At 43.9% G+C, this 12,533-nt stretch overlaps 1 protein-coding gene across 5 annotated transcripts in view; it reads right to left on the bottom strand.

Moving 5' to 3' along the window:
- Positions 1–12,533, bottom strand: part of LOC106563228 (retinoic acid receptor RXR-alpha-A) — a 153,569-nt gene that overhangs the window by 96,872 nt on the left and 44,164 nt on the right. For 3 of the 5 annotated variants that reach the window (XM_014128611.3, XM_082958190.1, XM_014128614.3), the window contains one exon: positions 7,807–8,007. In XM_014128611.3, coding sequence (XP_013984086.1) covers positions 7,807–8,007 — 201 coding nt within the window. The remainder of the gene's footprint in view (positions 1–7,806; positions 8,008–12,533) is intronic. The other 2 variants (XM_082958191.1, XM_082958192.1) reach the window with 1 other exon arrangement.

The raw sequence follows: 12,533 nt of genomic DNA, 5'->3' as shown, positions 1-12,533 counted from the left end.
ATGAGACCAAGGTAGAGATTTATGGATTGTGGCCTGAAACTGAGCTGCTTTCAATTAGCTGGTGGATTGCTCTACAATTAGTCTGACAATTCAGAACAATAGAGTGGAATTAATCAGGCAGGAATTTGGGCCTTTGCCGTTGTTCTCAATCTTCCCATGTTTACGTACTGAATATAGAGCTACAGAACAGGGATTAAAATCTAGCCATGATGTCATACGGTTTGGACATTTCCCTTCATCCCTTTTTCATCCCCAAAAAGTCCAACTGATTCAGACGTATGGAATTTGTAAATCATTGCAGAACAGGGTGGAGGGAGGTGGCTGTATATGTTAGGCCTAAAGCCAGTATCTAGTGAGTACAATATGAATCCAAACATCCAATTAGCTCAGACTGTTAGCAGAGCTTATCCCAGAGGTGACAGGCCCCAGACCACACACTGAACATACTGAGACATTAAACTGGTCTTACTGGACCCAAACAACTCTTAGGCTATTTTATTTTCTGGTGGGATCAGCATCCAGAAATGCTGTGATAGACACACATTTATTATTGGACTATTATAGACTGTGTCTGTGTGGTGGTTGTGTATGCAGGGGCCTGTAATCGGCAGCTTGGTGCTCTGGCGCCTCTGGCTCCTGACCCTGCAGGAAGCAGCCAGGGAGTGCACGGACTCCAGCCAGCCAATTAGAGAGCAGCGAGCATGGAGCATGCTGGGGCTAACAAGCTCCCTCTCCTCGACCTCCCTCACCTCTGTGGGACCCCGCTCGGGAAATACGAGGCGATGGGAGCCACTGGAACGTCCCCCAGCACGCAGATCCCGCTGTGTGACCACAAGGTCTACAAACACATGCTGCCTGGAGTCCCGTCACTTGCCGTTTTTACTCCCGACTGCCTGAGCCCAGCGCTGCTCAAGCTCTGCCGAGCCTCTCTCTCACAAACAATACACACATACGCATAACACACACCACAGGAGGCTGGTGGCACCTTAATTGGGGAGCACGGGCTCGTGGTAATGGTTGGAGCGGAATACGTGGAATGGTATCAAATACATCAATCACATGGTTTCCATGGTTTCCATGTGTTTGATGCCATGCCATTAGCTCCGTTCCAGCCAGTATTATGAGCCGTCCTCCCCTCAGCAGCCTCTACTGATACACACAAGCACGCACGAACACGCACGCACACTCTCTGATACACACACAGTGCACACACAGTGCACACACGCACACACAATCAGGAGGTTGCTAGATGTGCGTGTTCAGTTCTCCTCAGTGGTTCCTTGCAGTTTACTCTGGCTCAGCTCTATGTCTCCGTTCCAAGTCCTGCAGAATAGTAAATGGGATCCAAATTAATTGGCAGGATTTACGAGGCAGTGAGATAATTCTGAGACTGGGTAATGAAGTCAGCTACAGACTGTGGTGAGAGCTAATAGGGCTTGGCTTAAGGCGTAATTATTGCTTGTTTAACCAAAGCGACATCAATAAAGAGTGGTCAATCAAAGACTAAGCACACACCTGGAGGCCACTCCCAATCCCACTCAGAGAGGACTGTGAGAGTCAGTAAAGAGAGGGAGAGGGGGTGACCCAGACAGAGGCAGTGATATGGTTTTTGTATGTATTTGTATTCATTAAGGATCCCCATTAGCTGTTGCCAAGGCAGCAGCTAATCTTCCTGGGGTCCAGCGAAATTAAGGCAGTTATACAATTTTAAAAACATTACAATACATTCACAGATTTCACAACACACTAAGTGTGTACCCTCAGGCCCCTACTCCACCACTACCACATATCTACAATACAAAATCCATGTGTACGTGTGTGTATAGTGCGTATGTTATCGTGTGTGTGTATGCATGTGTCTGTGTCTATGTTTGTGTTGCTTCACAGTCCCCGCTGTTCCATAAGTTGGTATTTTTATCTGTTTTTTAAATCTGATTCTACTGCTTGCATCAGTTACTTGATGTGGAATAGAGTTCCATGTAGCTCATGGCTCTATGTAGCACTGTGCGCCTCCCATAGTTTGTTCTGGACTTGGGGACTGTGAAGAGACCTCTTGTGGCATGTCTTGTGGGGTATGTATGGGTGTCTGAGCTGTGTGCCACTAGTTCAAACAGACAGCTCGGTGCATTCAACATGTCAATACCTCAGAAATACTAGTAGTAAACAGCCATCGCTAACATTGAGTGGCTGCTGCTAACATACTGACTCAACTCAAGCCACTTTAATAATGGGAAAATTGATGTAATCAATTTATCACTTGCCACTTTATATTATTTATATTAGATAATGTTTACATAACCTACATTATTCATCTCATATGTACATACTGTATACCATCTACTGCATCTTGCCATCTTGATGTAATTAGATGTATCACTAGCCATTTTAAACAATGCCACTTTATATAATGTTTTCATAACCTACATTATTCATCTCATATGTATATATTGTACGCCATACCATCTACTGTATCTTGCCATCTTGATGTAATTAGATGTATCACTAGCCACTTTAAACAATGCCACTTTATATAATGTTTTCATAACCTACATTACTCATCTCATATGTATATACTGTACTCTATACCATCTACTGCATCTTGCCATCCTGATGTAATGTATCACTAGCCACCTTAAACAATGCTGCTTTACATGTTTTCATACCCTACAATACTCATCTCATATGTATATACTGTACTCCATATCATCTATTACATCTTGCCTATGCCGTTCGGCCATCACTCATTTATATATTTTTATGTACATATTCGTATTCATTCGTTTACACTTGTGTGTACAAGGTAGTTGTTGTGGAATTGGTAGATTACTTGTTAGATATTACTGCATGGTCGGAACTAGAAGCACAAGCATTTCGCTACACTTGCATTAACACCTGCTAACCATGTGTATGTGACAAATAAATTTGATTTGATTTGATGAAGTCAATCTCTCCTCCACTTTGAGCCAGGAGAGATTGACGTGCATATTATTCATGTTGGCTCTCTGTGTACATCCAAGGGCCAGCCGTGTTGCCCTGATCTGAGCCAATTGCAATTGTCCTTGTGGCACCTGACCACACAACTGAACAATAGTCCAGCGACACAACTAGAGCCTGTAGGACCTGCCTTGTTGATAGTGCTGTTGAGAAGGTAGAGCAGCACTTTATTATGGACAGACTCCTCCCCATCTTAGCTACTGTTGAATCAATATGTTTTGACCATGACAGTTTATAATCCAGGGTTACTCCTAGCAGTTTAGTCACCTCAACTTGCTCAATTTCCACATTATTTATTACAAGATTTAGTTGAGGTTTAGGGCTTAGTGAATGATAATTTTGTTTTGGTTGAAATGCACCAGAATCCCAACACCACATCCATACTACCCACTCTAATGAAATAAAAAAGGAGAGCCAGCAATCCTATACTCCAACACCTCAACCCCTCTTCTCCTTCTCCTTCCTCGTCCTCGTCCTTCTCTATGTCCTGTCATTTGGTCTCTCCAAACACGGGCCATATGTGAGTTCAGTGCTGGCAATCAGGAGGCTGAGTTCATCAGGAAGAAATTAGCCAGCCGCTCGGCAGGGCTCTCTCCCATTGGCTAGACACACGGCCCGCTCCGTTTGAGGGCACCCCAGACATTCCTGCGGATAATCTTTTCCATTCCTCCGCTCAGCTCCGCAAGGACAGACCAAATCACTACACAAGGCCTGCATTGTGAGGGCCCTTCAAAAAGCCCTGTTTTAAAGCTCTCTTGCAGTCTCACTTCACACAACACATTGCCCAAAACCCTTTTTTCCTCTTTAAAAATAAATAACAAAATGATTGCTTTTAAAATGATCTCTGGAAAAGAAAAAAGCCCTGAATACCGTTTCTCACGGTCTCTTTCCAGTAAGGGTTTGTTTTTGAAAACTCTGAAACCAGAGCGTGGCCACATCACTGTGCTGCCGGGAGTTCAGGACATCTTCGCTGGAGTCCACTCCCCGGGCGAGGCCAACCAACCTTCCCAGAATCCTCTGCTGCGTCTTCACTCAGCGCCCCGTGTCCTCCACAGCAGCTTGTCATTGTGGCCATGGCCGGGAGGCCGATGGACAGGATTAGAGGACAATCACACCGATGTGCGGACGGGCTAGGATGGGTGTGCTGGTGAGAGATTTACAGCAACACATTCCATAATTAGATCCATGATTATGACTCTGGGTATAAAGGACCGACTCCAGCTAGGCTGTACATACTACTGATACTCTCTGTGACTAAGAACCACAATGCTGCTTTCACAGTTACCTCAGCCTCTCTCGCTCTCTCTCTCTCTCGCTATCTCTCTCTCTCTCTCTCTCTCTCTCTCTCTCTCTCTCTCTCTCTCTCTCTCTCTCTAAGAATACATTGCTACTCTGCTCTGAGCAGCTAGGTCAGGGAACACCACTGAACTTGCAAAATAGCAAAACACTTAAAAGACAAGAAAAGACAATCTGACTGTCTCACACATTCCCGTCACGTCACTTGTCAGTAATGTTCCGTCAATTTTTTTAGTAACTGAGCAAATGTTAGGTCTGCTGAGGCTGTATCCGCTTTAAGTTACAGTTTAACAGTGGCCAAGTAGGCTACTGTGCCTATTTCATAATAACGTAGGCCTACCAGAGTGGTCAACCATCCAAAACAATGGAGAAAATGCATCCCACAACTTATTAACATTGAAATAGCTGTTCTGTCATTCAGCCTACAGTAGCAGTGTACTATTCAATGTAGACCTACATACCATCAGATTTTTGAAAAAAACATGCAGGGCTTGACATTAACCCATTTATCCACTTGTCCTTCTAACAAGGAGGTGACTGATAATGTAGTGTTGTTTGATGCAGGAAACCACTTTTCAAAATAAAATGCATTATTATTCCCATACCATTATTACATAGAAACAGGCAAATTATGTTACCCTCTGCCTATTGGCTACTTAGCTTATTCAAGCCGGTCTCAAAATACAACACTGCCCCCTTAAGAAACAAAAAAAGTTCTTAACCTGACTGGCTTTTCATCATGTCTAGAAATGTACACATGTTGTGCTCTTGTAGGAAGCAACCACTCCCCCATTGCTGACTACAAATGATCTATAACTGGCTAATAACTCTTTAACTAGCAAAGGATATTAACAAAATGTGCACACGTGCCTACATTCAACTCTTGCTTTGATCTCAAAACAAGCGCATCTATTCATGACCACTCATGCTGAAAACAGTCCAGTTAAAAGTAAACGGCACAGATCCATATACGGCAATGGTCTATTTGCATATAGGCCTACTGCAGCTCTGATTGGTTATGCCGCACCAGTCTGTGTCATGTGTGTCAATGCAATAGAATCCTTCTCTGATGCGTTCCTCCTACAACAACATCTCGTGCATAGTTTGTTTTGTTTCGGTCTGCGGCATTGAAAGTGGCTAATATTGACTTGATTCCATCACAATTGCCACAGTAATGGACACGTTGATAGTGTTAACTAACAAGGAAAACTCTATAAAGTTGAGTGAAGTTCTATCTCGTTTGTCTCTTCCTGTGATATTTCTTCTGCGCAGCAGTTCTGGGAGAGCTGCCCGGCAGCGCGCAGTTCAGAGGGAACATTACTAAATCAACCCAGGCAAAGATAACTATTTAATGTGCTTGGTCGTGGCTTGAAATAAGGAAAAAGTTAAAGTAGAAACATTGACCTTTGACACAGTTCTATACAGTAACAGCAAGCACTTATACAGTTGGTGTGCTAGAAAAATATCTAATTGCACAGGAAACGTGCGCACCATCACTGGGTTCTGACAGTCAAAAATGTACCCATCAATCACACCAGCCCTGCAACACACAACCATGAGGGAGAAAAAGAGAGAGATCACAGATCTTGCTGAGACGTGTCCATGAAAAAGTATGCGTGGGGTAGAGAGAGAGACAGAGAGGGTAGTGGGTTCTTGTTCTGCCTGTCTAAAGCTTTTCTACAGTCCCTTTTGTCAATATTGTTCTATTGTCAGACCCTTTGAATACACACTGCCCCCTTCATTCACATGTTCTGTAATTGACAGTTGCAGTTGTAAGCGTAAGGTGGTCTAGGTCAGGGGTTCCCAAACCTTTTCACTAAGTCCCCCCTTTCAGCACTTTCAAGCACTGTTCATGACAAACTATGGTACTGGTACTCCCTGTATATAACTCCACATTGATCTGGTACTGGTACTCCCTGTATATAGCTCCACATTGATCTGGTACTGGTACTCCCTGTATATAGCTCCACATTGATCTGGTACTGGTACTTCCTGTATATAGCTCCACATTGATCTGGTACTGGTACTCCCTGTATATAGCTCCACATTGATCTGGTACTGGTACTCCCTGTATATAGCTCCACATTGATCTGGTACTGGTACTCCCTGTATATAGCTCCACATTGATCTGGTACTGGTACTCCCTGTATATAGCTCCACATTGGTCTGGTACTGGTACTCCCTGTATATAGCTCCACATTGATCTGGTACTGGTACTCCCTGTATATAGCTCCACATTGATCTGGTACTGGTACTCCCTGTATATAGCTCCACATTGATCTGGTACTGGTACTTCCTGTATATAACTCCACATTGATCTGGTACTGGTACTCCCTGTATATAGCTCCACATTGATCTGGTACTGGTACTTCCTGTATATAACTCCACATTGATCTGGTACTGGTACTCCCTGTATATAGCTCCACATTGATCTGGTACTGGTACTTCCTGTATATAGCTCCACATTGATCTGGTACTGGTACTTCCTGTATATAGCTCCACATTGATCTGGTACTGGTACTCCCTGTATATAGCTCCACATTGATCTGGTACTGGTACTTCCTGTATATAGCTCCACATTGATCTGGTACTGGTACTCCCTGTATATAACTCCATTCTTGTGTATTTTATTTTTCTTGTCTTACTATTTTTTTAACTGCATCGTTGGGAAGGGCTCGTAAGCAAGCATTTCACAGTAAAGTCTACACCAGTTGTATTCGGCGCATGTGACAAATTAGATTTTCAAAACAACCTTTCAAAGTTGTGAAGCTAAAACAGGGCTTTGTCTGTGAAGTTCCACATAGAACAAATTCACACTAATGTACCACTCTCCTCTCCTGTAAATTCATCCAAGGTGCCACTGTTTGGGTGTTGTCGTCTTGTCGCCTTTGTCCGAGGCATGTTCCCCTCACATGACATGGGTGTTAAGTTACAACAAGCCACTCAGTCACAAGTCTTCCCCTCCCAACCAATGAATCCACCAGCAGGGCAGGCACACGTACAGCAACAACACAGCAACAGCACAGTACAGTCCCTCAATCCCCACATACCAGAGGGTCAGGTTCAGAATGCACTGCTACGCTGACCTCACCTGACCCGGCTGCCCTAGCAGGGAAAACGGAGGTGATGAGAGCAGAGGCCCCACTGTTAACTTGTCCATCACCGGGCCTCCACGTGCAAAGAATAGATGAATCATCAGGCTGACTGACTGACTGGCTGAACCCTGCCTGGAAACAACATTTCTGGCTCTGACAGCTCTACACCCCAGGGTGTGTGTGTGCATGTAGCTATGGAACGGAACAAGCAACATCTTGCATTGTGGATATACTGCTTTGGCATGGCATGTTCAGACGTTCAAATTTGCTACACTAAATGCTCCTACTACCAGGAATGTTATGTTTATCTCACCAAATAAAACAATTTATACAGTATGTCAAATGTACTGTATAATACTGTACTGTAGAATATACTGTAACTATATACTATTTCTATCCACTGGCAAATCTTAGCTCATACTTATTTGATACAGGTGTCTTCCCAGGTGCGGAGTCTGCCATGACGGGGAAGATGGCGAGGGGATGTGGAGATGGCGATGAGTGTTACCTGTAGATATCCGGGGGTGGTGGAGGTGACACATGCCGGTGAAACAGGAGCAGGCCTCCCCCGAGCGTCCTCGCTGGGGGGGCGGAGCCAGCGAGCACTGGGGCTTCAGGAACCCTGCAGAGGGAGGGAGAGGGAAGGAGGGAGGGAGTCTGTTAGAACAGCCAGACAGGATGATGACGATACATTGTTTTGACATTAACAGAGAGAAAGCTGAGATGAGGGTTGCTGGTACTGAACATGGTGAAGGGTGCTGCCTGGATAGGCCTGTCGATACAGATTACAAGTTGCCCTTTATGGTAACAGAGAGGGGATGAGGGAGATTACAAGGATCTCTGCTGTACCCGTCGTCTCTGACCGGCCTCCCTCCCTCCCACCAGCAGGTTACACATCCATCTCCCCTGCCACATGGAGACCCAGCAACCTCTCACATTTAGAGCACTGTGTCTCTGTGACCCTCTAACCCAGAAGATGAGGCTAGCTCAGAGCTCTTTGTCAGCTTCATGACCATGCCCAGGGTCAGGTGACCAGGAGCGGCAACCGCCCGCGGGAGGCTCTGTAGGAGGCTAGGCAGGGGTGGAGAGGCATGGAGTTGGGGCTAGGAACTCTGTGTGGGCAAAATGCCAAATGGCAGGGATGCCTGGAGGGCCTGGGGGCCTGGGGGGGGCATCTTGCTGTCTGTCTCCGAGGCCACCAGGGTCAGACTCAATAGGGAAGTCATTATCTCCCACAATGGGTGACTGAATGTTCTGTACCCCCGCTAGTCCAGCCTATTTCATTCCACACCATCCTGTATATATCTACACATGACATGATGAGTTGCACAGAAAAAGAAGAGGTAGGCGAGACAGAAAACCCCGTAGAGATAGTATATTGACAACAGTGTCAAAACAACCAATATCAAATGAAAGCCCCATCAGTCAGTACATCAACCAGAGCTCAGTTTCTGACCTTTGAAATCCACTTTGACCCAATGAATGGCATCAGAAAAGGCATGTATTTCTGTGACTGACATGGCAGGCTTGGCAGCCTCTAGAGAAGGATTTACCAAGCCTTTATCGACAGGAAGGAGTTCATGAGAATCTCATTGGCATCATCAGATCTCCTCAAATCCTGACTTTATTATTTTCTTCATGAGGACCTTTAGATTTCCAGCAGACATTAAGAGCATTGGTCAGAGAAGCCCCCCTGCTCTGTTCTGTTCTGCTCTGTTCTGCTCTGTTCTGCTCTGCTCTGCTCTGTTCTGTTCTGTTCTGCTCTGTTCTGTTCTGCTCTGCTCTGTTCTGCTCTGCTCTGTTCTGCTCTGCTCTGCTCTGTTCTGCTCTGCTCTGTTCTGCTCTGCTCTGTTCTGCTCTGCTCTGTTCTGCTCTGTTCTGCTCTGTTCTGCTCTGTTCTGCTCTGCTCTGTTCTGTTCTGTTCTGCTCTGTTCTGCTCTGTTCTGCTCTGTTCTGCTCTGTTCTGTTCTGCTCTGTTCTGTTCTGCTCTGCTCTGCTCTGTTCTGCTCTGCTCTGTTCTGCTCTGCTCTGTTCTGCTCTGTTCTGCTCTGCTCTGTTCTGCTCTGCTCTGCTCTGCTCTGTTCTGCTCTGCTCTGTTCTGCTCTGTTCTGCTATGCTCTGTTCTGTTCTGTTCTGTTCTGTTCTGCTCTGTTCTGCTCTGTTCTGTTCTGCTCTGTTCTGTTCTGCTCTGTTCTGCTCTGTTCTGTTCTGTTCTGCTCTGTTCTGTTCTGCTCTGTTCTGTTCTGCTCTGTTCTGTTCCGAGCCCAACATAGCTCCTTTATTTGGTCCATGAAAAACATGTCACTCCAGATGAACTCATCCAATGACATTTAAAACAGGCACAGTGATATTGAATTAGTTCCCCATGATAAGCCATCTGGGATGTTGACGCTTTGGTCAGGAGTGTGTGTGTAGTGTGTGTGAGTGCGCTTGCATGTGTGTGGGTTGCTGCGTGCATGTGTGTGTGTGTGTGTGTGTGTGTGTGTGTGTGTGTGTGTGTGTGTGTGTGTGTGTGTGTGTGTGTGTGTGTGTGTGTGTGTGTGTGTGTGTGTGTGTGTGTGTGTGTGTGAGTGTGCCTTACTGTGTGCATGCATGCGTGTGTATGTTCTAAGGAGAGGGGTGGGCTGTGCCTGTCAAGCACATTCCTCAGCCCTTTGATTAGAATAATAGAATAATCCAAATGCCAGCGATGCACGTGGAGCACCAAGCCCAGACCTGTATGAACAAACGCAGACAAGCTGAGATCATCTATAACAGGCTCAATTACAGGTCGACCGATTAATCTATTAGGGCCGATATCAAGTTTTCATAACAGTCGGTAATCGGCCTTTTTGGACGCCGATTATGACCGATTACATTGCAATACACGAAGAGACTGCGTGGCAGGCTGAGTGCAGCATCAAAAGGACCTTGTGGCTGCAAGGAGCCAAGGTAAGTTGCTAGCTAGCATTATACTTATCTTATAAAAAACAATCAATCTTCACATAATCACTAGTTAACTACACATGATTGATGATATTACTAGGTTAACTAGCTTGTTCTGCGTTGCATAACAAGTGTTTATCATCAAATCACAGCTTACTTCAACTTGATGATTTAACAAAAGCGTATTTGCGAAAAAAGCACAATTGTTGCAATAATGTACCTAAGCATAAACATCAATGCCTTTCTTAAAATCAATACACAAATATATTTTTTTAAACCTGCATATGTAGTTAAAAGACATTCATGTTAGCAGGCAATATTAACTAGGGAAATTGTGTCACTTCTCTTGTGTTCTGTGCAAGCAGAGTCAGGGTATATGCAGCAGTTTGGGCCGCCTGTCTCATTGCAAACTGTTGAAAGACCATTTATTCCTAACAAAGACCAAATTAATTTGCCAGAATTTTACATAATTATGACATAACATTGAAGGTTGTGCAATGTAACAGTAATATTTAGACTTATGGATGCCACTCGTTCGATAAAATACGGAACGGTTCCGTATTTCACTGAAATAAGAGTTTTCGAAATGAGAGTTTCCGTATTTGACCATATTAATGACCAAAGGCTCGTATTTCTGTATGTTTAATGTATTAGAATTAAGTATATGATTTGATATTTGATAGCGCAGTCTGACTGCGCAGTGGTAGGCAGCAGCATGCTCGTAAGCATTCATTCAAACAGCAGCTCTTAGCAATGCTGGGATACATAGCACTGTTTATGACTTCTAGCCTATCAACTCCCGAGATTAGGCTGGCAATACTAAAGTGCCTATAAGAACATCCAATAGTCAAAGGTATATGAAATACAAAAGGTATAGTGAGAAATAGTCCTATAATTCCTATAATAACTACAACCTAAAACTTCTTACCTGGAAATATTGAAGACTCATGTTAAAAGGAACCACCAGCTTTCATATGTTCTCATGTTCTGAGCAAGGAACTTAAACGTTAGCTTTTTTACATGGCACATATTGCACTTTTACTTTCTTCTCCAACACTATGTTTTTGCATTATTTAAACCAAATTGAACATGTTTCATTATTTATTTGAGACTAAACTGATTTATTTATGTATTATATTAAGTTCAAATAAGTGTTCATTGTTCATTCAGTATTGTAGTAATTGTCATTTATTACAAATATATATAGATAAAATCGGCTGATTAATCGGTATCGGATTTTTTGGTCCTCCAATAATCGGTACCGGTATCGGCGTTGAAAAATAATAATCAGTCGACCTCTAGTCTCAATTAAATAAAACAGACATGAAGACTGCTCACTTAGAAGCACAAACATTATTGAAGAATAAACATGTTTGAAAGGAGAAGAAGTTGATATGTCACCCTGTTTGTCTGATACTTCACTGTTGTCACATTCAAAAGGTATCAGCGAGAAGTATAACTACCTTTTTCACCCACATTAAAATGATGTTTGGGACACATAACGGGCCGTTTGGGACACATAACGGGCCGTTTGGGACACATATCTGTATAAATGTATACATTTGAATGCTCATTAAAATGGTTCTGCAAGTAAATTAAGTCCACACCTAGATGGTCCAGCCCAATTCACCAGTAAAACATGTGATTTGATGTAGACCTGGTCCATCAAATCTACCCCACCACATTTTCCCTGTCTCCTCTGGGAGCACAGCAGCAGCAAAATCCTGGTTGGACAATGACACATGCCATAGGGCTCCGAGCCATGTCACTGAACATTACCAAGTTAGCATATGAGCTAAGGCTCCCAGTCAAGTTTGACTTTTCCAAAATCAGGTGTAAACCAAGTAGACAGGGGCCAAAAAAACACTCCGCTAGCCGTCCAGTGGAATAATCTTCCCACGGGACACAGTAAAGCTACAGTATGTGATTCAAATGCTGGGAATGTTACCTTAAGCTGGAACCGTGGGAGACAGGACTGGAGTGTGAAGAGAATCAGATAATAAGTGAGGGGGGAAACTGTTCCTTGTAGTTTCATTAAGCAAATGAATGTTCCTCTGATAGAAACAGAACACAAATTAATTCAGTGTCATTTTCACCGTTAGGTCAAAAGTAGAGGCGACAAGACCCTACCTAATCAACTCTTGCATATTAAACATTGACCTGATATGTGACCCTGCACATTAATTTCATTGTTTTTGAGAAACAGCATAGAGCTGATATTAA

This window comes from Salmo salar, chromosome 11 (genome assembly GCF_965601325.2).
Source record: "Salmo salar chromosome 11, fSalSal1, whole genome shotgun sequence".
NCBI lineage: Eukaryota > Metazoa > Chordata > Actinopteri > Salmoniformes > Salmonidae > Salmo > Salmo salar.
The sequence above is the reverse complement of the archived record's forward strand: the minus strand, read 5'-3'. Positions and strand labels throughout refer to the sequence as shown.